Source organism: Neodiprion virginianus, chromosome 3 (assembly GCF_021901495.1).
Source record: "Neodiprion virginianus isolate iyNeoVirg1 chromosome 3, iyNeoVirg1.1, whole genome shotgun sequence".
NCBI classification, from domain to species: Eukaryota; Metazoa; Arthropoda; class Insecta; order Hymenoptera; family Diprionidae; genus Neodiprion; species Neodiprion virginianus.
In genome coordinates this window covers 38,877,505-38,903,103 of record NC_060879.1, presented here as the reverse complement: position 1 = coordinate 38,903,103, position 25,599 = coordinate 38,877,505, and the positions used below count along the sequence as shown (strand labels likewise).

General features: G+C 42.4%; 1 protein-coding gene across 6 annotated transcripts; it reads right to left on the bottom strand.

Annotated features, from left to right (window-relative positions):
• Window positions 1–723: 723 nt before the first annotated feature.
• On the bottom strand, window positions 724–20,280 carry LOC124301645 (excitatory amino acid transporter). Of its 6 annotated transcripts, XM_046756981.1 has the most exons (13): window positions 20,055–20,280; window positions 18,471–18,538; window positions 15,534–15,677; window positions 11,584–11,709; window positions 10,330–10,537; window positions 6,868–6,910; window positions 6,362–6,615; window positions 6,056–6,289; window positions 3,713–3,907; window positions 3,508–3,642; window positions 3,314–3,422; window positions 3,088–3,206; window positions 724–2,798 (listed from the first exon to the last, which is right to left on the bottom strand). In XM_046756981.1, the coding sequence occupies exons 3-13, from the start codon at window positions 15,658–15,660 to the stop codon at window positions 2,753–2,755; spliced, it is 1,596 nt and encodes a 531-aa protein (XP_046612937.1). In that variant the 5' UTR covers window positions 15,661–15,677; window positions 18,471–18,538; window positions 20,055–20,280; the 3' UTR covers window positions 724–2,752. The 6 variants fall into 6 exon arrangements, 5 of the variants coding, with proteins under 5 accessions (XP_046612937.1, XP_046612939.1, XP_046612938.1 ...); XM_046756983.1 differs by lacking the exon at window positions 15,534–15,677; XR_006907522.1 differs by lacking the exons at window positions 18,471–18,538; window positions 20,055–20,280 and having other exon boundaries at window positions 3,072–3,241; window positions 15,534–16,583.
• Window positions 20,281–25,599: the final 5,319 nt, after the last annotated feature.

Below are 25,599 nucleotides of genomic sequence, written 5' to 3'. Positions count from 1 at the left end.
GTATGGATTGATTGTTCAATTTGACAAGGTTCAATTTGATCCATGGACCAACTTTTTAGATCTACCGTCCTTATAATCAATACTTCTTCAATGCCTACGGTCATTCATTGCTATCGGTGATGCATTCGCAGGCAGTCTTGCTGCAAGAAGTGCTTTCAAGCCGGACCTTTATGAGCTTACACGACTGTTTATTGTTCGTACATATGAATGGTGATAACATTCGTCAGACCCAGGCGTGTCGCAAACCGTGAAATAATACGCTTTGGGTGATATGGAACATTGAGCCAGCGCCAACAATCAATAACAAATCCGCAAGTATGGTATCGCGATGCTTACAAATGCATGTAGCTTAATCGTGAGTCGAAGTTTGAAATTAGGAATTCATTTTTCTTCTTCTGCAGTCGCTCAATTGCGTTCTTAATTTTTTCTACGATAGAATAGCGATTCCGTAGAATTACTACCTCCAAAGAGGACTGCGAAGTATTATAAAGACGTATTTGAAAAATTCAAGAGAATGACGACAGTTCACTCACCGTTTTCCCCAATGATTACAACAGTTCAGTTTTATTGGTAGAACACTGTTCAAACCATTACCTATAATGATTACTTTAAATTTAAATTCATTTGAAATGTTTACCAAAGGTATCACCACTTAACTCGACAATCATAGCTTATTTCTATGCGAGTATAGTTACTGAAAAGTTAAATATAATATACAAAAGCGAAATTATATACCGACTTTATTTCGATCGAGTCACCGATCTTGGATACATTTTTATCAGTTATTCAAATTATGTCAGAGAGTCTCGTCCGATGTCCGACCCGATCTTTCAAAGATCGTGCGCCGACGGTGGAAACCAATTTTCAAAATATACTTTCACAAATCCAGCACCTTTTAAACGTCAAAATAAGGCACCACACTCGAATTTTCTTTAGTTTCCAATCGCGAATGTACGAACGAAAGTTTTAATGCTGGATCTTAATCGAGCTACGCTAATTGCAACTACTTGTTCCGGGGACGAAATTTACTCCATGATAGTTTTGAAACCTTTCGTCGTGTTTTCAGAAAGTCGTAAATTCACTCAATTCCCCTGTTACTCTAATTGGATATGTCCTTGAACTGGTATATGAACTCCATTTACAACCACCCTGAACGGTACCGCTGCTAGAAAAAATAACCGATTCACCTCAGCTGGCACTTTGTACTCTATTGTTCTGGATCTGAAAGTGTAACGCAAGGCAATCGTATGACTGGGGTACACATTAGACTATACGAGTTTCACTGACCTTATGGCTTCAGAGAAAGTTCATTAATTGCATACGCTTGTTGATGTTTCTGAACACACGCTGTTCTTGGCGAACAGCACTCGTATTTATTTGTTGGCCAAGTGATGGGGTGAAATCAGCCTATCGTTTGACCTGAAGTCATGTCATTTAGCGGAACTTGTAGGTCGCGAGAACCTTAATTACTGAAGTTGGATAATCCCCGAAACAAGTGTTCCTGGAATGTACGGGTTCGATTACACGTATCACAGTGATATACCTAAACTACACTTTCATTATATTGACAATTTGACCCTAAGAAGTGACAAATATAAAAGTACAATTTTTCTCAGTTAATATTTCACGTCATTTTTTCACCATTACTATTACTATTATTATGCATTATCGGTTAGTTTATATGTTGTATACGTCAATATTGTTGCTTTTGCATTAAATATAGGAGAATACGTCACGCTTGCCGTCACACGATCCTGTAGTAACTTGTTCTCGGTTCTTGCCAGATCTGTCAAGTTACTCAGTCGTGTACAGCGACGCTTCATTTACACTAAACTTTTGACAAGCTTTTTGCAAAGTTCTCCGTTACTGGACCAAGTTTAGTGTTTCCGCATTTTGTAGAGTGATGTGGATCATGTATTTCCAATAGATGGGAGTTTATGGAGCCTATTAAAATTCCAAGCTACCTGATTTTTTACAATTGAATTAACACCGCGGCATCTTTTCCGCACTCATACATATTATTGCCAGTAACATGATCGCGAATTTAATTCACATTGCAAATGTTGTAACAATTTGTTCAAGTAACAACTGCACCCTTCCGGTACCAGGAATTTTCGTAACTTTTTGATGTGTTTTCTTCATGATTCAAAAGAAAAAAAAATAATAATTATACATATTCTTTTACAAAATATGAGACGAATATGTAAATTACTTTAATGAATCACCAGAAGCGTACGAGATTCCAATAATTCACCGTTTCATCGATATCTTATAGGCCTTTTTTGCTACGTATACTAAAAGTGTATTGCATACTTATGTATTTGCGAACAACCGCAAATTGTTGAAACTATAAAATTATAAAAACACGGAGGGTCTCGGTACTCTACAATCTATGATTACATATTAATTTTAACTGTTGTAGGACTTGACTTTCACTCTTTCTCTCTCTTTTTCTCTGTTTTCTAACAATGATAAAAAAAAAAAATAAACGTACCCTACTTTTGTAACTGTATTATTTTTCATTTCGTAGCGTACCTGACGCTGCATATGATTCATGTACTAGCGTAAAAGCTAGCTCATTACATACGGGGCGCAGATGTGTTATAATGTTACAAAAAATCGTTGCCCTCTCACTAACAAGTTCAACTTCAATATACCCTTCTAGTCCGTGAATAAGTAACCTCATCGCTAGGTGCTACCTTACTGTTTTAATTCCAGCAAATCTACCACGTCAGATGATACGCTCATTACGTTAAACCGTCTCCTCGTTGATCGGTTTTGTCGCCTTCGTCGCTCCGCTGTGAGGACAGAAAAATTGAAGCGATTAACGATTAGTAAAAATTCTAAGGTTCTTATCGTCTGAAATGTTATAAAAAGCCAATAAAAAAAAAGCTGGTAACACTACAAACTTCAGTGCAATTATGGAAGCGTGAGGAGAATTATTTTCATTCCACGAAAGAAGATGAGTTTATTGCGAAAGCATTCTTCGGGAAAACGAACACAGCTGACAATGAGCGACAATCAGCTTTAATAGCTGCTATTTGTAATCGTGAATTCGAGTCTAGCCCTACCAACAAGCATGTTTACTTGGCGATGCCGTTCTTCTTTGAATCATCCTGCATCTCGACGATCACGGTGTCTGGGTCCGGTACTCTGCTCGCCGAAATGCAGCCATTTGCAACTGTGGTGGGCAGAACAGCTTCTGACTGTGTGTAAAAAATGGCCCTACCTTAGTCTCTGACTTCAACCATTGGAGAATCAAGCGTATATTAGCCAAGTAATATCGGGTTCGAATTGGGCGTTCCATCGTTACCTGATACGCGGCAGCGTCAACCGCCATGAGTTCCTTTTTCGACAACTGTTCGACAACCGCAGCCGCGTAACAATCGCCCAGCATGTTATTCGTGGTTCGAACGCGATCGCTGAAAAATTATCAGCAGAAAAAATTATACTCAACGAGACGATCGATCGTTTCAGTAAAGACTTCTTGAACGATTCTCGACTCACACAAACCAGTCGATAGCAAATAGAAGCGAGACGTCCTGAACAGGAGCGTCGATTGCGCTGAGGACAACTAGAAGAAGTACCAAAGCTGCGCTGGGCACCGATGCGGATGAAACGGAAGCGGCAGTCGAGGTCAGTCTGCGAGCCAAGAGACGAAAAGTTGAAAGAGCCGAGGATTGACGCAACGGTGAATCACGATTATACTCACATCACAGTGATGATCTCTCCAAAGCCGAGGTAGATCCCGTTCATTTGAGCGATGAAGATGCTGGCTACAGCGACGAAGAGAGCAGTGCCGTCCATGTTTATGTTGCAACCGATGGGCAGGACGAATCTCGTGATCCGCGGATCGACCCGGAGCTTTTCGTTCATCAGCCGAAAGGTGATGGGAAGAGCGGCGGCCCTATATGAAATTACGTTAGAAAAATCTACGAAATTCACGCTTCATTAGGGGGTTTTTTTTTTTTTTTTTTTTTTGTTTTTTTTTTAACGACGTCTGCCTCTCTGCGAATACTGCCGGGTACAAGGCCATTCTGGCTTTGTTTCTCGTGGTATAACAAGATGTTCGCGTGTACTTGTTTATTTTACCATTCATGTATTTACTGAGGGTGCTCTAGGGTATCGCATTTCTTTACGGTCGAGGAATCGCGAGTGTTCCATTCACTTTGATTTCGTATATTGGAACGTGTTCGTTGACCTTAAAATATTGGAGTATAATTTTGCGAGTAATTGCATGAAGAAATTCATTCCTGTACAAAGGAGATGAAGAAAGGAGAGTGGAAAATTGAGATAAAAGAAGAAAGAGAGATATGGATCGTGCAGTGCCATTTGTGGTACACTTCCAAATTTAGGAAGCTTAAAAACGTCAATTGAACTGTCGCCGTGAAAAATCAGCCAGAATGCCCAGTGCGAAACTGAAATTTAACATGTGGTGAGTGAAGGACTGAATTAGTTTCACAAGCAGTTTCGTGGCCGTCTTCGCTGTCCTGGAACATACAAATATCGTTTATCCGCGGCCATTTTACTTACCAAAACCCTTATAGAGACCACCTGCAAATGGCCGCATGCTGCATTCTAATACATCATCATGATACCATATAGTATGTTCAGAGACTGACTCAGTTCAGTACTGTACTGTACGCTTTTCTGTAAAAAGTTAATCCACACACAATGTTGAGTTAATGAGATTTCGGTTAATGCGATTTGTGTATTAGACATGACAGGCTGGACCAGGATAACGGAGGTCAAGGGTATGGCACACACATTGCGGAGAGGCGAGAATGAAAGAACGGATGAAAAACACACGCGTCTCTTTTTCTATCCATTCGTACTTGAAGCGGTCATTATAATTAAGCGTTCTGCATACAGATTGCAGAATACGTTTAATCACGTGGAGTGAAAGCCATCGAACTGAGAACATTTTTTGTAAGTATTATAAAAAACATTCTGATTTCAGTTTAATGTTTTCACCGTCACAGCGAAGATGTAAATAGTTTAACTGTGCCGTGTAGTATAAGGATCGAGGATTGAAAGGTATAATGATGAAATGTGAAAAACTGGGGAAATGATCGTTGTTACACGTGACCTAGCTTTCAGAGTCTTGGGAAGGTCTGCTCTGCTCGCCATCGTCAACACCAATCATCACCTGCCAGAGATTAGAGTCAACGCGAACGAATAATATTTTCCCAGTTTGCATTCATGTTCAAGGCACGTTATTTCTATATCCTATCAATTAAATCAGAACATTTTTCTCCGGCGTGAAGGTCCTGACTTTGATTGATCCAAGCTCGCACCTCCACGCCTGAATCAGTCCAGGTGTTACGGAGTTTGCCGATCTCCGACCCATAAATATCAAATCGAACCGTTGCAATGGTCACTAGATTTGCCTTAGAGCACATTTGCGCAAAGCAAATCACGTCTTTCGGCATCGCAACGCAGTTGCTCCGTTATGTTGACCTACTTGTTTTAAACTCAAAGTTTGAAAGTTGCCAGTGATACCGGAAACCTGCGAACTTTTCGTGGAATTACGTTACAAGGACTCTCGGATCAGCATTCTAAGTATCACCCGGAACTGCATACCTCTTGGGGACGGGAAAATGTCCCTCAATGCGATCGAGGATGGCCAGAGGTTTGACGGGAGAGGCCGTGGCATTTCACAGCGTCTCACCGGGCTGAAAACTACCGAATGATTTTCGGAAACGCTGTGCAATGCTAGCCAAAGGGATAATGGGCTAGGGAACACCGCGGCCTCGCAAAGCCTCCTTACACGCCGGCTGTAACAGAGTCGCTTCCATCTTAAATTAGGTTGATTAATTTTGCTCCGGGGACTCGGATTCGCGAAGTCCGATTCCTCTACTGATCAGATATTGTACATATATTGTGAACAAACGACAGAAGGTACGAACTATACAATCCAAAGGAAAGTAATATTGCGTGTTGGAAGGGTAGACCAATTGCGAAGTGACGGTTGACAAGAGACAAACGAAGCCCGAGGCCCTGTGAGGCAAGCGATAGGTTCGATTACAGGGTTTGTGGATGGCCGGGGACTCACGTTGAAGCCATGGCGAAGGCGGTGAGGGTGCCCTGGGCCAGACCCGCGTAGAACTTAAAGGGGTTCTTGCGGACAAAGGCGAGATAGATCAGCTGCATGATAACCAGCTGATAGAAGAAGACGCCGACGACGACGGTAACGATGAACCAGGCCAGCTGCGACATCACGAGACCAAGATCATCGACCCCGAGTATCTTACCGGCGATCACTGATGTTATTCCCAACGGTGTCAACCTGCTCGAAAGAAAGGATGCGTCATAACTGGGCCCCAGTAGCAAGGAATCGTCGGGGTAAAGAATCACTCACCACATCACGCTGGAGACCATTCGCATTATCACCTCGAATACCGCCTTGAAGAAGTCGATCACTACTTGACCCTTCTCGCCTAGAGTGCCCAGGAAGGTGCCGAACACTAGACAAAAGAATACGATGCCCAACGTATTGGTGCCACTTCTGTACCGCACCACCCTGGTCAGTTCTTCTTCGGGGAGACTCTCCGGAAGCACCTTCACCGAGTCGTTCAGGATCGACTGCTGCTTCGGGACATACACAGTGTGTGCCTGAAAGGTCCGTAAGAATGCTTAATCGGTTGTCCGTGCGTGAAGCGAGGAATTTTTCGAACGTTAAAAACAGCAACGTAATCTCATCGATTCCATACAGTAACAGATTGACCAGGATTGTAAACTACGTCACGTAATCAGAGCGGCTGGCTTGCGTAGCATAAGTCGCAATTTTACTCTCACCGTCTTTTGCTCTATATGTTCGTGGATTTATTATTCATACTTTACACTGAATGGCTGGATATTACGAACCTGCTGAAAAGCCGCTTGAAACAGATTGTCCGGGAACATGTTCCTGCGAATGGAACATAAATCTGGGATTAGTATGACGATGAAGTTTGCTGTACGTCACGGTATAACGAACAGGAAACGCAAGGTTCTGATATTAAACTTTAAAGGAATTTTTCCCATGGTGGATTTATATTCGGTATAAATTTATTTTACACTCGGGTGATTTCGCAATCTTCTATACTAAGCAGAAACGGAGATGATAAGCATTCTGCTTGCTGAAGCAAAGGAATTTTTAACCCTCATATAGGTCAGTGGGGGTGAATTTCACCCCAAAGATTTTTCAAACTCATCGTAGAGAATTGGGCCTCTTGGCGCCATTCTTCATGCGAAATAAATTCTTTTTTTAAATTTTACAATATTTAAACAATCAATTTTAGTTGGCAAAACTGAAAGAGATATTTCTGCAATCCTTAAACACTACCTAAATATTTTTGTTAGATTTTTAGAATTCATTTTTTACGCAAAATGTCACGTTTTGGGTGAATTTCACCCCCTGTGAGCGTTATGCGATTCTACTGAGGTGTGACCTACTAGGCTTAACGAAATGTGTCCAATCGGATATTTACAAGTCTTTGCTGAAGACTTTAGCTTAGTTTAACTCGGAGTAGGAACATTCGTGAGATGTTTGTATGTCATTATCGTCGTAAGCAACGATCATTAATGTTGACGTTCAAACGTATCTTATCAACTGTAAGTTCAAAGGAGATCGAGGGGTCTCTTTGGTTTTGGCAATCCACTCGATGGTCAAAGTTTCATCATGCCTTTGAATTCCAAGAGGCAACTTTATCCAACCAGCTAGATTTGGAATCGGAATTTATTACTTGGTGAAAATTCTGCGCTTGGATCTCTATTGCCTGGTGGATATAGTCAAGACATGCCGTATTGATCGATATTACGACTGCACGAACAGCGTAATTTATTGAACTATGGTAGGTAGTACTTCTCAAACTCTTCAAATGTCGATGTTATCCTATCTATCGGCGTTTGAGTTTTATGTTTTATGTACGCTTCAGTCGATACTTCAATTCAAGACCTCTTGGGGACATGACGTTCGTCCCATTTCACAAATTAATTTAAAACAGCAACGTTGATCTATTGCACTGGTACAAAACGAAACCAATTTACCTTCTTTTGAATCGAATGAAAGGAAAAAAAATTGAACTGTTCTCAACCAGTTGGAACGTAAAAGTTTAGTTTCGTTCACTGGGTAATACGTTGCTAACAAAAATCAAAATGTCGTTCAGTTTAAAGTCAGTGAGTAATTTTCAAGCATTCCGGAAAAATAAAACCGCAATGATGTAACTTTTATTAAGAGTTAAAAAAAAGGAAATGATGGATGGCAATTGAAGAGTGGTTAGTGAGTAGATTCCGAACAGAAGGTAAAATTTAGGTGATGAGCTCAGAAATTTCCGTTTTCGTTGTCGGCTGCATCGCAATACAAATCATAGAAAAAGTTTTTAAGATTATACGTATAAAGTGTCTATAAAGTTTCGAACTTTTCAGTATAAGATACGCTTACATTAAGGAAATGCGAATTGATCGTGACTTGAAACTCGATCGCTGTAACGGTTATCGCTGTTGAAAGTATCGAAGCACTCTTGGCTTGCGTCAAAACAGGTAATTAAAAGTTTTTAGCCCAACTTCATTTGGCAGGCTTTATTTTCCGCAGTTGAGGCGGAATTGTTTGAGCCGGAATATGCGAAATGAGCAAATCGCCGACAACTGACAACGAGTGCTGAAGTGAGTGAAAAAATATTACACGTCACAGAGTGTAGAAAAGTGGGTAAAACATAGCTTTCCACTTACGTAAATGTACCAAATCGCAAATTCTTTACTTTCGCACGGCTTAAATCCTCTGCGTTACAGCGCAAAAACGATTATCGACGTCGAGTCGAGAAGCTGCTTCGAGGTCTTGAATGCAAGCACAAGTGCATACCTTGGTATCGTATCTCGAGAATGGTCTCACGGTATTTGAAAATTGGGGTCGCTCTCAATGTATTTTTGCCCTGATTTTTTCACCTTAAAACTTTTACCCGCCGTTGCAAGGCTTCGCTGAGTCACACGGTGACACAGATTCGCTCATTCGAAAGAACCGGCTTTGATCCTGAGGGCGCACACAGCGCGCTGCCCAATGACGTCTACCGTTTACTTCTACGGACGAGACTCTACACATACATTGTTTCGCGGAGATTCAGGGCTTTGCGGAAAGCTCGGTGTTGGTGGATGCGACACTCGGTAAGCCCGGTGTTTTCTGACGCGGGGTAACAGTGGGAATAAGAACCCGTCACGAATCGATAAACATGCCCCAGACCTACACTAAGACCAGGAACTGTACTACCCTAACGTCATAGCGGCTGATTAATAAATGCCTCGTGCTTGGCTCACGGCATTACGGAATTATGGTTTTTCCATTTTTTTTTTTTTTTTGGATCAAATATTTCAAATCCTTTGCTATCATAAAGCAAACCGCGGAGGTCAAACAAAGAGCACGGTGAATATTGAGGGTCGATATCCACACCGCTGTATTAAGGGGTAGAAATGCCCTCGTAAATTGGCATAAGACGATTGAGGCAAGTCAAAGGAATAAAACTGTGACATATGAAGTCCTAATGTTAGACACCTCAAGTCGCGCGAAGCAGCATTTGCGAATAAACATAATCGCCTTTCTCTTGAACTTTCCCAACTGGAATTAGCATAATAGAACAAATGTGACTTTCGTCAGGTCTCAAAATAGCGTTGCTATGTTTCTGTGTAGTCCGTAACAATCGAAAGTCTTCTGTTCACTTGACGGATTGTTTCCCCGATCAAACGTACCTCATGATTGACGCTGGCAAGCAATTGCTTGAAACGTTCATATAATTCCCCTTTCCCGTTAATTGATATTCGCTAGCAGTGTGTTGTACCGTATTTCATTAGGAGATAAATAGTAACAGATTGACTGTTTGATCATTTGGCAACGTCTGGCCATTATGAAATACCGAGGGGAAGCCGTTTGCTTCACCGTAAGTTCAAGTCGCGATTGCAGATGGTTGTACCAGGAACAAAAGCTCAAATAGGGTGCTCGGGATCTTTTCTACTATTTGGTAAGTCACGAAACTTGCCTAGGTTAGTCACAATAATCGACGTGCACGCTGCCTCGAGCTGTAGCGTTACGCAACTCAAGTTGAGCCACAAGCTCTTCTGCGTGTCATATAACTGCCGAGCTCACTCTTCATCTCCTTACTTCGCGGTCTGGCCTCCCATTGTGAAGCTCATTACCGTTAAGTCACTAAGCGCTCTCCATTTACAATTTTGCAATTCAAGCAGCCACTAACCGTGGCCTTGACTGAAGAAATTTGAGAAGATAAAGAGGGCCGTGCTAATACCGATAGGAGCTGGTGGTGGATACCCGATTTAGCGGAGCCAGATTATCAATTCCATTACCTTCCCAGGTCCAACAGGCTATCCAGGATATTGACGACTCTGGCACGTGACGCCGTCGCTGGTGACTCCCTGAGACCCGGATCTCCCGGGTGAATCGCTATGACTAAAGCCACTCCGAGTATGGCGTTGAAGAGAGATGTCAGGATGAAGTAGACCAGCGTTCTCACCGCAATCTTGCCGTTCATTCGAGCGTTCAGACTCGCCGACCCTGGGGAGATACGGAGATGCAAACCATTACGCTCTAAGTTTTGCCCCTGTAAATCGTTCCCTTGCATTCATTTGCAATGGTGATCGACAAGGAGTACTTTGATCGGAGTGCGTTGGACGATGCTCAGCGGTGAGGTCACTAAAGAAGGTCGATTATTTGAGGAAAACAATCGATTGATGGATGGGTGAAGGATTGAAAATTTAACCGATGTAATTGATGGACGGTGGGTGGATAATCGAAGAAATTTCAAAGGGCTTGCACGCGATCCTGTCCGCTGAGATGGCTTCTCCGTTATTGAACACATGTGCGGTGTATAGCACGGATTTGCAGAGAAACCGGTGGATAGATATTCTGCGCGTGTCGGTTGCCTGTTGTTGAGGGGAATCCGAGTTTTATTTATTCACTAAATTATTCACGGTACCATTTGCGATATTCGAATCGATGTGACCTTGCCTGCATTTCTGCGAATATCGTTGCATATCAGAAGTTTGTCAATTTTACGGTGCCCGGGTCAGTTGTTTGATAAAATCTAACTTCCGAGAATTCGGATCGCCCGATAATAATTCAGGGTTGCATTTTAGCGTAGGAAAAATATCACGAATGAAAAAATTTATTCGGATTTTCTTCCTGTATTATATTAATTCAGCATATATATGTATGTCAGCGACAAGATGATTGGTTATTATTTCGCGTTCTATCATGAATATTGTATGCGAGACATTCTGACGTCGTCATTAATTTAGAATTCGTGTTAGGATCAGCGATGTTATCGTGACTTACGGCGTTACACCAGAAGTCGAGCGAAATTCATGTTTCTCGCAATCGGGTCAGCCAACTCGGATTTCGGCTAAAGTGACTCGGTGGCAAAAATAACTCTTTGGAAATTGAAAGTAACGCGATGTAATAACGTGATGTTGAATAAAAGGAGTGCGAATTAGGTGCAGGCACACAGTTCGTCTCGCGCATTGTTCTCGGTCAACATTTGGGTTCATCGTACTCCATATTAGATGAATTATAGAGAGTTCAATTCAGCCTGACTGACTTACCCGATATTAGGCTGGCTATTACCAGGGGCAGAATCATCAGCTTGAGTAGTCTCATAAACAGCTCTCCGGGGTAGCTGATCAGCATTACTGCATTGCCGCCTAGTTCAAGGGGTCGCAATCCGAAGCCTGTGAACAGAAATGTCACGGTCTTAGATCGCATTTCGCTTAAAACTCATCACATTTGGTCGTCACATCGAAAAAATGTTTATTTGAATTGAGTAGAGCTGCTTTCAATCATCTTCATTCCACGACGATTGCAGGTTTGTTGTGGATTTCTTGGTTCGAATCCCACCGTGGCTATTATTTGCATTTTTACGTATGCAACGTCTCTGAAGATTATTTGCTGTGATAATTATTTTCGTTGATTAATTTTGGCCAAAAAATAATCGAGCATAAATAATACCTCTGAGAGCTCTTCAAAGCCTTCGGAAAGCTCTTCAATGTCGATCGATTTGAAGCGGAAAGTGGTGAAAATATAACGAACAAAGAAATCCTTGTAAACTTGAATAAAAATAGGACACTCGAAGTCAGTCGATAATGACTGCGGACCATTGCTCGCTTTGTTGCGACATTGAAAGCTTCCACGACTCGTAAACTTCAGGTCCTTTAAATGCAGAAAGAAATTCTCCAAGCAGAATAAAAATTTATCGTATACAGATCTCCGGCAGCGTCTTCGTCGACAAACGTGAATGATGTATGATATAGTATTCCAGAATATACGCTGATGATTAATCATTTATCCATGGATCTAAGCTGGACGAAATGTCGTGAGAACTTACAAGAGCCCGGTTCTATCCTTCGGAATATCGAGAATTCGATTACGGAACGAACGTGGAGCAGCATGTATAAGTTAGACCACTTATATCTAATTGCTCCTCGTCGATCCATACATCAAGAACTAGTGTATCAAATAAAGTTTACAGTTATTCGGTGGTCTAATTAGATCAGGTTCGAACACCGTATAAGCTCGCTATTATTGATGCATGTGCCTTTCATGCAGTTCGAGCCTCTTGGAGGACCGCCAAGATCATTACGTCCAACTATCCCACTGTGTATAGTTTTGATCAGGCAATAGCTTACGCGATTAGACTTAACTAGAACGATTTGCGTGATCTGAGATAATCCCTCCCACTGTTTAGCACAAGCCAGTCTATAGGTGCTCTATCTGGACTGTTCATGATTTAAGTTGCTTAACGTTATCCTTCGTGGAATGGTCGATCATTTTAACAATTCGCCATGAGGAACGAAGACTGATGCCCCAGTGAATTCAAATAATTCGCAACTGCGTGCTGCGCTGCTATTGCAATATGCGAATGGTTTTTAAAACTTCAGGGTCGATTGTTGCTGCGGTAATCTCGTTATAATAATATTACGTAACCGACGACGCAGAAGGGGTATTTCAGCTAATTTTAAGTAGACGCGACATTTGACGGAAGCCCTTGAAGGATATTAGTATCCCTTACTTTCGCAACGTCTGCTGAACTATTACGTAATGATGAACGGAAGCTCGACTGCAATCCAGGTGATACCGTCTAATTGCCCTCAAAAGGTAAGCCAACGTCGTTCATTTGGCGCAGACGTTCGAGCTAGTCAATCAAATCAGCCTACCAGTTTTAACCAGCAAACTTTCCATGCTTATGACATTCCATTACCTAGTCGGACGAACTTGATTGAACGTTTTCGCGTGACCAACTTTCGGACCTTGTAATTTACTCTGGGTACGACTCACGTGACTCACAAACACGACGCATTGCTGAAGCTAGGATTTGATTGTCGTTCACATTATTCGCACGAGGATAATTGGTACGAAATTGCTTTTTATTGAATTTTTCTTTTGTCGGTTGGTTTTGCGGCCTTCCTAAGTAGTAGCCTAACTCAATTCGTGGTCTAATGCCCATGTCGCATGAGTTCCTTGTTGAAGTATAATTTTGGCCAATTAAGTACACCAATTTTAATTAACCACTATAATATTATGAAACTTTTGTTGCGGCTCAGACTATTGATTATTCAATTGGCACCGAAACTTGACGCTGTCGATTGATCTTTAGTTTCGGAGTTTTCCCGCGGTTATATCGACCAGGAAAAGGAGCTGGAACTTAACTTTGAATTTCGCACAATTCTATGAAATATTTTTTACAGAAGGGATGCAGGTTTATCGCCCAATTCGAAAAACCGAAATTTGTAAGATCGCAAGATTTTGTAAAGTGATGGTTCGCAAATTACAAAACCAGGAGTCATCACAAGCTTCACCAGAAGAAAATTCGCACGGGATTGGTGAAAACTGGAATAATACTCGTTCTCTTGTTACAGAGGAATAGTTCTAATACAATTACTTGATTACTTTCAATTCCAAGATCAGTTTTTCTAATAACGATAAGTTAAACGAGTATATTTGGCGGTCAGCCGGATCAACTGGTACCAGTTGACATTAGTTGCGCCAATCACTCGAACGAACCACGATTAGGTACTTGACTTACCGTCACGCGGATACATTCAGCAAATCAAACTGATCCCGTATTTCAGAGACTAACAATACACGGACCAATAAACATTTATCCGACTATCGCGAGCACTGTGGAGAAAAGCCCACGAGTTGCACGTTTAAAATAAAATGAGTCGCATGAACGCAAGCCCGACAAGTCGGTAAAGTCATATTATAGAATATAGAATATTTGCAATTCAGAACCATTCTCTTCTCAATATTCTGCGTATTTTTAGTCTGTTCTCGATAAATGATTGAATTTTTGTTCGTTCTTTGTCCAGTACTTATTTAACCAGATCCCTTACACAAATGAGCATAATAAGTTAAGCATCGACAATTGGTTTGGTAAAGTATCAATCGAGGGTCATTACACGGCTTGCTTCTCCGAGCAGATAAAATTAATATTGCGCTCGATATGCACTTGCACTTCATGCATCCACGCTTCTGTGAAGGCACCAAACTCGGCGTATGCTCCGTATAGTGGTAAACTCGTTCAAGTGTTTCTAATTTCATCTTGTGCATGCAGGCGCAGGTAATAGAGGCTCGTGATGCATTTAGGGCATTTTAGCAGCCATGATTTCAGAATATGTTCTACCTTTGTTTGTTATTGAAAGTTAAAGTCTGACATTTTGGTGACTTGAAAAATTCACGACGGAGTTAGGAATCGAACCTAGCATTTAGAGATGCTTTGCCGGAGACTTACTCCACTAGACCACCTAGCCGCCATGACTACGTTGTTGTTAATTTTTCTTATCACCTGTATTCGAATTTTTGTTCTTTTTGTGCTTGGTGATTATTTTATTAATTGACGGATTTTAGGCGCTGTAACACAATGGAGACCATGCTGTTTGTTTGTTATTGTTTTTCGAAGTGAATTCAACCCGACCAAAGAGAGGCAAAAGATGATCAACCTTATTAGGAATTTTTGTGTTTTATGATTTGAACTGAACAGTATCGCGGCGATGGAAGTTTTGCAAGAAATAAGTTTTTCTAGATTAGCTTCTCTCAGGACTAACAATAAAACATACTTCTCAATTCTGAACCCTTACGAAATCCTTATCTCGGATACGACTATGTATCCTCGAATTTTTTTTACTGGAATGAGAGGTACAAATATACTTCCAAGTTGAGAGTATTTTCTGTGAGTGAAATTTCGTCTTACAATTAGGTCGATCGAACAAAGAAAACTTCTTAATTTAAAATGGTTAATAGGTGAGAAAACACGAGGAACGGTATATTTATCCTACATTATACAATCACAAAATACTGCAAAGTCAGACACGATGAGTGTCAAGATTTCAACGATGAAAATAATCAATCCAGCGAAAATGGACTTATCAATCAGGAAAACATGCGATCTTATGGGATCGGCAATTACTCCTTTCTGAATAAACCAAAATTTGTTATACCGGCGGGGCCGGCAGGAAATCTTGAAAATCGTACGAAATACGAAGAATGATTTACTCACCGAGGATGACGCCAAGCAGAACACCCGACAATGTGATGAGGAGGAGAAGGTTGTCCTGAATCCACTTCCTCGTGTCGGCTGTCACCTTGCGGGGACCCTGCGAGGCCAGGACGTCCTGCCCGCCCATTTTGGCAAAGAGGTACTCTGAAAATCGGGCCGATGATTTCTCCTCCATTTCACGGGTCGCAATGCCTTCCGGAGCGGTAGAATTAAGGGAACCGGACCCTTGGCTCGTTCGCGGTCTCGCTCGGTGGTTGGCGGGGCCCTCGAATCGCGTCGCCGGGTTGCCGTTTTGAGAGTGTTTTTGTAAATTCCCGTCGGACTTGCGGCTACCCCCGAAAACGAGATGGAGGATCCTTTCAGCGTTCACAGAGCCCAAAAATCCGACCGTGATACCGAGCTTCGTCGCCCAAATATCCCCAGACACCCGGCACGTGCTTCGCCCGACGATTCCCTCCGGGAATATCGGATCTCGGTTCCTTTTACCGGGAATCAGGCTCGATCGGATTTCCGTTTTCCCGGATTTCAAGCTACCCCCGGTGTTTCAGCCCGACTCGGAAACGTGTACCGAGAGACAAAAGTCACCGCGTTCGTCTTCGAACCGAGTCGAAGTCCTGCGAGTGCTTTCGCAGCTTTCGAGAAGGATGTTAAATCGCGAGGAAGGGGTGACTCCGTTTAGGGGTGGTTTCGCGCTTCGTACCCTGCCGTTTTCGAACCTCGGCGCGCCAATGCGACCGATGCCTGGGTCAATTCCCACCGTTGGGCACGGTCAGTTATCCCTGCGGGGTTCGCTCGACCCTGCAGAACACCTCGGAGGATTCAGCAGCAGCGCATCCTTTCCGAGGATCCTTCGGTACTTTTGGAAAGCTGCTGACCGGTGCAGTTTCGCGGTATAATGCGTCCCCTCAGACAGACTGCAAAGGAGTGCCAAAGCGTCGCTGGGATTTTTGCCTGATGCGTTTTCGTCCGAAGTCGAGCCCTGACTGCCGTACGACGTCGGCCATTGCCGTATTGATTGCAAGGGAGCTTCCGAGCTTCCAGCTCCTCGGCAACGACCTTTGGAGCGCTTGCGCAAGCTGCGATCTATCTCCGTTCCAAGTACACGCCAAACACTTCATTATTTCCACACGTTGAATACATAATAATTATACGCGCGCTACGATTCTCCTGGCTATGGTGTAATAATTTTTCGATGAATTCTCACATATACGTTGAAAAATTTACCCACAGTTTAACGCTCGAGTGCTTTTCTCTGATTTTTTTCAACCACGTTGAAATTGAGTCGGATATTTCCCGCAACAGTGTCTGTCCTCTTTTCTCGGTCAAACTGTAAGACTGTTGCATCTTTGATTTGTAAAATTCAAGAACGTGAGAGAAAGAGAGACTTTTTTGACGAACGATGGAATCTCATGGTTAACTCGCTCCCCGTTAGATCTCAACCCGACAAAAACTTCGAGCAGACGCCCCTTATTAGTTCCAGTAGCGAAATATTAGGGTCTGATCGAATTCAGAGCGTGTATATAATTAGATAAAACTGAAGAGATATTGCGTTCCGAGCCATTAGCGGAACCGACTCCTAACCAAATTGCTTTTTCAACCTCGTTAGAGTTTAGGTAATCCACCTAAATTTTGACGCTATTAAAATTCCGGCGAGCTCACTCGCAGCTGACCGCAATACAACAATTTTTTCCCCAAGCACTTTCAGCCCCTTGTTTTCGATTCGTGAGTTACTAATACACCCTATAGAAGAAGAGACGGACGTTTTAATGTTAGCAGAACAATTCGTGTGGTGCCAGCTACCCGGCTGCGGGATAACCAATAATTGTGAATTAATGGATATCTCAATCCGCGCGAATACCTATACCTATAGTATTCATGCGTCAGTTTACCGTTTAATTTTCAATTTCAACTGACCCAGATAAGCCGGGAATCGCGTGCAAATTTTATTTCCTAGCTCGCATCACTGCGACAGTTGACATTAAACTGTCAAAATGCCATTTCGAAGAATGGCAACGAATCGCCATGTCTATTAACGCAGCCTTTACGCAGCTCCAACAACCAGTTGATCACCCAGCTGAAATGACCGCGCGAATAACGCGATACGCTCGTTAAGCCTGATGTCGTTGAAAAATTTCACTTTTTGCAGACATGTAACGAGTATGTGATGGGAAATTTTCGTTCCAAGTAACACGAGGTACAATCTTCTATACGCACTTAAAGCTAGCTTTAAATTAAGTTTTTGCAACTGTTTTGAACCCCGAATTGAAAGGAGTAGTTGTTTCGCATGTTTCGTACTCGCTCACGACGTTTCAAAAATGTTATAAATTCTGACACACCGTCTGACAAACATTATTGTATTCTATTATTACATTTCAGAACCAGTGACATCGCAGATTACACTTTCAGAATCGCGTCATTGACATTTCATCCAACCATAAAAGCAAGTCTGTTCTTCTGTCGATCCTTATTCCGTTCACTTTTCTTCCGTTTTTTGATTGCTTATCAGCATCTCAAGGCCCGAGCAATTTCGCAGTGAAACGAATGTCACGGATTGACCTTCCACCGAGGGTTGGACCTGGCCGATCGTTACATGTAAGTCGGTCCACGCGTGCTTGACACAAAACCGATATGACCGGTGGATTCGAGAAACCGTTGACTCGGATTTCTCTGCACGCGTGTAGATCCGATCAGCGGATAGTTTTCCGCCGATCAATCACCGGGCGGCCTTTTCCCAGAAGCGAATCTATATTTAACGAATGTGAACGGAGGTCAGAGGTCGCGAACCCTACGACTAGGGGAACATTCGACCGGTCGAACCGATCCGAATGGCCCCACCAGCCCCCGCTCAAGACTAAAATCAATCCACTCACAATAAGTAGTCGGTACTAAACGCGCTTAATTCGAAATGGTTTAAAACGTGTTAAGCTACTCGCTTACCTCACAAATACAGAGCGAAACTGGAGCAGGTGATTCCGCTTGTTTGCCGAATCTAAGCCTCGGCTATCCTGTGCGGAAAAAGTGATCAGTGGAAGCGAATCTCGAGAGGAAAATTCACATCAAGTATATTGTCAAGGCTCAGCTGTCGGAATTAGCTCTGTATTTTAGTTCCATAAGAGTTTTCGCTTATTATTGTACAGTGAAATTTTTGCCACAGAAAATTCAAATTCCTATCCAAGTTTCCTGATATTTAGAAACCTTTACGTTTTTTAGGAATCGGACCATCCGCTTGCAGGCAGACGTGAAACATTTTGGCGGACTTCTGGCGCTGGGCCAGGACTGTAATCGCAGATGCCCTTGGCCGCGTCTCTCCGATATCTATGTCCAGACTCGAAATTATAAGAAAATATTTTGCAAACCGAGTGTTCAACCGAGTTGAGCACAAAACGGAGTTTCAATGCTGTAGCTGATTGTAAGTGAGATAGTTGAGATTCAATTTCGGGAATGAAGATGTTCGGTACACCTGCTGGATTTAGATCTTTCGAAACATCATGCTCGCGATACTGGACAAAGCCACTTACCTACAACCGCTTCTTCCGACATCGCACGGTTAAATGCAGTTGTGCAGAGTTCGATTCTGCAAGTCTGTTGAATCCAACGTCATCCGATTCGCACTGGATTATCGTTTATCCGTACATCAATTGCGTCTGTAAACCGCGGCTTGAGACGTTAATTGTTTGCTGTTTCCTCTGTTTGCTTGTTAGAAAACAGCTTGTGCAAAATCGTAGCAGTAATTGCCCCGAGACCAGATTGCCACATCTTGAATTGAAACACGTTTTCTACAGTTTTGCGATCGTGAAAAGACTAATCGGACTACGTACGTCAAAGGCGAATTATCGATTGACAATTTTATCGTCTAACTACCGATCCCGACCGGCAAGTTTTGCGACACGGCAACGATGCTTGGAGCTTTTCATAGTTACGAGCTCGAGGTGATTAAAAGAAGTGGATTTTTTTCCTACTCAGGAAAATCACTTTCTTCCTCAACGCCGACTGGCCGGACAATAAACCGACACTGTGTATTTATCCACAGGCTGTATAAAGTGTTTTTTGTCTATTGCGCAGCTGTCCGTTTATTCAGGCTTCTTTCTTCTTTCTTTTCAGAGGGGAAGTAAAATACGCTCATAGTTGTTGGTCAGCGAGTACGATGTTTGGAAAGATCTTCACGCTTACGCAAACTTTTCCTTATTTTGTTTCTGATCGTGCTCCAAAATCGTGTTGAAACGTCTAACGATAGTTGCCGAAACCGTTTATTCTGAGTATTCGAAAAGTTGGACAATTTCATTTTCAAACGTACGATTACCTAAGATGCGACGGAAAATGTAAACCTGAGTTACGTTTTGCTCTAGAGTTTCCAAAGTTTCTATTGTCTCTTTAGCCTCAGTTCGTGAATTGGAAACTAATGTGTATTAATTAACTGTATAGATTTTATCGAGATCAGAACATAGCAAAACTGATTTTGTTTTCTCTTTTGAAGTCTTGACATTGGAACGGAACTTTCATCATCGCGAAATGAAAACTCACCTGCAATTGCACGAAGCCCTTTGAAATGGAGTCCTCTTTCCTCTTTGACCGTGAAATTATCAAGGTTCTCGGAGATGCATGGCATTTTACTCTAGCCAAGGTAGTTACCTCGATAATTAGTTTTCTTTAATTTAGCACTTTTGCGCCTCTGCGACGAGAGGCAGAAATGTGGAACTCGACAGTAGTGTGAGTCTGTGCTGGTCAGACGCCCACGGAAACTTGACTAAATGAAACGAGCTTTTCATTCTTAATGCAACGAGGTCGCAGGCGGTATTTCATAAGGGGCTTCGTTCACCTCTGACGGCGAAGAAAGAGGAAGACACGTGACTAATTTGCGCCTGAAGAATTATTGGAAATGTCTTACACAGGAATTAACATCACGTACAGAAAATAAATAACGCCCACTGTTGTTATTTTTTTTTTTCTTTATCCACCACGTCGGTGATTCCTGCTGACCATTTTCGTCTAGTCAGGTTAGTTGTGCATGTTACACTGCAGGCTTAAGAACGATCGACAGCGACGTTTTATTTATTCAGCAATATTCCCGAGTCTCAGTGATTTATTTTGCGATCAATTCCGACGGTTGAATATAAACCAGAAAAACTGCGGCCTTTCTGCGCAAACGGCAATCGTTTTTCATCGTATATTATGTAACGTACCGTATCCCCTAATCCTGATCTTGTTATTTATTACGCTGTGAAAGGCCAAGGTTTTATTTCTCTGCCAAAAGCGATTGGCCTTACGACTCCAAGTATATTTTTAGCAAATTGATTGACCACTTCGTAGCGTTGCTCACTATTGATACAGATTATATTATATTTTTGGTATACTAGTTGACATTCATTGTTCGCAGGGTAATGCCGTCTGTTTTATAATCATTTGTTTTATATATATTATTGGTCAGTTTTATTTGAGGTACAGACAAAGACTAAAGCACGTTAAAAATGGAAACGTCGATATTGCGTGACGTTAATTCTTTTACGCGTAATTTGAGAAACAATAAAGTATCAATTATAGAGTAATGTCTTTATTTTTGGCTTTACTGATTATTATTGAACACCGCTCGGACGGTCATTGTAAAAGAAATACCCTCGTAGCGTACGGTAGGATAATGGATCGAGAAACAGCCACCAATTTTATCCTCGATCAAAAACAATGCGCGACTTACCGTGGGGTTAAAAATTGGGAGAGGAGCCAGTATCATCTTTACAACGGTCGGTGGAATCTACTTTTCACATCCGCTGGTAACGTTGAAATTCCTGAACCCTCTCTGGGTATTTGCAGACTCGCTCCAAGGGTGTCAAGTGAAACTGTAGACTCCTGAAACAAGGTGAATTTAGACACAAAATGCTGATAGATGGCGAATTTCTAGGTCGCATTTCCGTCTTTTAACGAGCTTTTGAGCAAATTTTCATGCACCAAGCTCTGAGAAGCTATTCTGATAGGTACAGGGAAAAAGTTTCTTTACATATGAACGCTGGCAGTCAAATTGCACCTCTCGAGATACGTGAAATACTCCAAATTCCAGCCACTTTGATCCGCCAACACTGACATTCAGACTCCTTGCACATCTCGAATAATTACTGAAAATACTTCGTCTCGAAAGTTACTTATTGCGATCGTGTAATCAAAATGACACGTATGGTAGCTCGTGAACTGAATATGAGCTTCGTGCGCCATTGGTGCGTAAATAGTTGAATCATTACAGGGAAATGGGCGACAGCTAACTAACTTTCATAATACACTGCAGCTTGTTTGCGTTGAAGAGGTATAAAATACGACAATTTCACCCTGTTACGCAGAACTATTTAATTGAATTCCTGCGAAGAGGTACTGCATTCCCACCGTTTGAGCTATAAATTTTGGTAGTATTGTCACAGTTTTTACATAGTTTTCATCATCATTATTACTACTAACTATTATACATTTTTTTTCTTTGATTACCCATCATAGTTCTACAACGGTTATAACTATATTTTAAAAACTTTCCAATCAGTCAGGAATTCCATCACCATATTCTAAATTAATTTCATCTTTCATTATGACAGTATATATACGAGACAAGAGAAACTTGTTTGAAAACTCACTTCGCCAATTTCACGGCCATCAAACATCATTGTTCCTCGGACAAAACGAGTCAAAATTGGTTCGACAATTCTTCCGTTTGTTCGAAAATCACGGCAGCAGTTCCAGATAACGTTCGTTGTGCAGAAGCGACTAAAGAAGTGGCGAACCATGTGAGTTATACTTTCACCAAAATATCAACCGTATTCTGTGTCGTGAACAAAAGACGGAGACTGCATTTCGTACGTTTGACAGTGTGCATAAAATGCGACGAATGCTGTGGCAGTATTCGTGACTCCTGAAATTCAAACTATTTCCAAGCTCGAAAGTGCATCTTAAAACAAACTGGCATACCTATTTTATACGTCTGGGTCTAGTAATGAAAAGAATAAAAATACTGCGTGGGTTTAAAGCTGTCTCGTAAATAGGCAAGGAACACGGATGCCGAGAGAAAGCTGATGTATGAGCCCTGAGATCCAATGGGACTATTTTCCAATTTTGTCGCACATCTGGCGCCTCTCCTTGGTGAATTAAGGGAAAGCCGATAGCGGGAGCTGCACAACCGTGACTTTGACTGTCACTTTTCGAGGTCTTATTGTTTATAGAGGGGGTCGGGGATCCGGAATCAGTGCAGATACAGACTCCGAGCTAGGTATTGATTCCGGATGGATCCAGAGTCTCGTATCCTCCGGGAACCGGGGTTGGACGCGACTTGAAGTACGCACAGTTCTCGTTTTCTGCCGCACTCGAGGCTTCCCGCCACTTGGGCAGCTGCCAATCAACACTGAGCAGCACTCTTTGCAAGATTTTAACAAGCGCCACCTTGTTCCGAGACTTTTGAAAAAGGAATTGAAGCTGCAGCTAGCCGGTCAACTTGTTCCGTATGCTAGTCAGATTTCGGTTCACCGAATAAAAACCAGACCAAACTTAAGGTTATGTATTATTGTAGCTCGGCGACATCGTCGAGAGTAAAAATATGACTTTGCATTGTCATTGGTCGCAGAACGAGAGTGAAAAAACTTTGGACCTCGATCAGACCCCTTTTTACCCCGTTGTCGTTCATTTCGATAAAAAACCAGAGCACAATACTGTCGGGCTTGTCGATTATCGCAAAAATTCTGTACCGTTCTGTTTTTCCACCTTTGGTACTCTTTGACGCGGGAAAATTTAATCCATCACTACTTTGTTTGACAGTCAATATGATCGCCAGGCCGCAAAAGTCAAAAAGTTTAAAAAATTTCCGCTCAACGATCAATAAAATATTGTGGTGACTACGCCAAATTCGATAAAGTTACTTTCCCCAGTTGAAAATGTTGAAAAATTTTCGTATTTAAACCCAGCTATGCCCTGGATTGAAATAAGTATCAAATCGTGTGAATCCTAATCGATTCGCTGGAGCATTTGTTTGGTTTCGTAGACGTGAAATTTAAATTCAACGAAAGTCAGTAACTCCTGTCCGTTCGTTTCTTTGAGTTTCAATGTCTGCGGTTTTCTCCACCAGAGAGTTAAATTCCACAGACTTCATAGCATTCTTCAAAATCTGAAGAGGCAATAGACACTTGTTTGATGGTATTTGCTTTCTGGAAATTCTGGTTTACTCTGAGCATAATATTGCGCTTTATGTGGCCGCAATGAATTCCATTCCCACCGTATAAACTTCTGTTTATGGGTAGGTTCTGAACAGGTAAACAAAAACAACAGTGGAACGTTGCAAAATATCTCTCGTGCTAATTCCATTTAGCGTAATCAAGTTCGTGGCGAAACAGGGTGAACCTCGATTTCAGCGGAGTTTCTGAACTTTAGCTTCTTGGGCTAATTAAACACTTTCTAAGTGAATTCCAAGTGTTTTTGAAACTTCAAGACATTTTCGTCTTATACATTCGTTCTTCTTCCAAGATAACGAGATCATTCATGTGAACAAAGGACCTTGGTTTAAGGCAAGTCATGCTCTGAATTCGCCCGGGTTTTATTCGTCTGTGAACTTCATCGGCCCCAGGGTAAAAGAACTGCTTGGTTAAATTCGAAAAATCTTCGAAGCATTTCGAAAGGATTTTTAAATTCATCTGGGATTGATGCCTGCAGAAAAAAAAAGAAAAAGAAGTAAAATATGCGCAGAAGGAGATCAGACCCTTTGCGCTAATTTTACTGAAACATAAATTGCGAAGGCCGTTTATACTTACAGCATATCACAATCTTCGCAGGAAAATCCAGCAACAGAGAGCGGCGGGCAAAGCTCGAAAAATGCTGACGGTTAACGTATTCGATGATTAATATTCGGTCACATAGACCAAACTCGCCAGGTATTCGAATCTTGAGTTCGCCAATTATCTGCCGTGGACTGCCTTCGAGGAATGTTTAAACTTTACAGGTCCGCCGACGGCTGAACAGATCTAATTACACCTTTTTTCTCGCTCGCCGATGACTTTTCACGTTTCTTTCCAGACGACTGATTATTGTTCGACTTTACATGCCTGCGATGGAAGCTTAGTGTTGATATACTTCGAACACTTGAGTGCTCCGCCGTTGCGAGAAGAAAATATCGAAATACTGTGTATCAGAGGTGTTTCCGTCAAAGCCTTAGTCCATTAAAAGGTACTGGTATAGTGTAGTGTAAGGGAAGTTGAACCGACGGGTAGTTTAGCTCCAGATTGTGACCCAGATTGACCTCGTTGCAGAGGACGTGCAGTAAACTAGAATTTATGGTAGATTTAAGGTGCAACTGAAATCGTGTATAGATGCATGAGATTTTGAGTTATAACCGGCGAGCTGACGTGGTACGGAAATTAATCGTGTCTGGTTTGAGGTAAGGGATGAGTTTCCTCGAGCGCGTTCTTTCGCGAGTTGCGTACCGTTGGACCCGAGAAAATCGAGTTCCACAGAAAAGTAACAAGAAGCTTTGAACTCGTAAAAATGAACTAGAGTGTCTGGCTCGATCAAAAAAGGCCAGTTAAACAGTACAGGGTGAAAGGTCACGCCCTGCGCAACTTGCTCAGCAGATTCGACCGAAAAGATACCTCCAGACTCACTCAGTCGTTGAATAGAAACACCCCGTGCTCGATGTCTGAGTGAGCGAGTCGACAAATGTCGAAGGTTACGCGAAGGCTGCGAGAAAGAAAAGGACGTCGCACGTATCCCGGGGGAAGCCAGGCGCCCTGAGCTGCTCAGGACAAGGGCCATTATGCCGGCACGTAGCGCGCCGTCAGCGAGGGTCGAGTGTCTAACCAGCCGGTGCAGATCCAAGCCTTCAATGGCGCGAAGACTGGGTCAGGAGCACAACGGAAGCGATACTCCGTACACGACCATCCTGAGTCCTTGATTGCGTTGGGACAGCGGCAGGACCTCGACCCGAAGATTACTCTTCGCGGAATCCTGCGTCACATTCCGCCCGCAATCCCGAGAAATTTGAGAGACTGCTAGGTCAGGATGCAAAGGATAAGCGAAGCCCAAAGCTCGCAAGCCAAAGGGAGGTCCTGACGAGTGA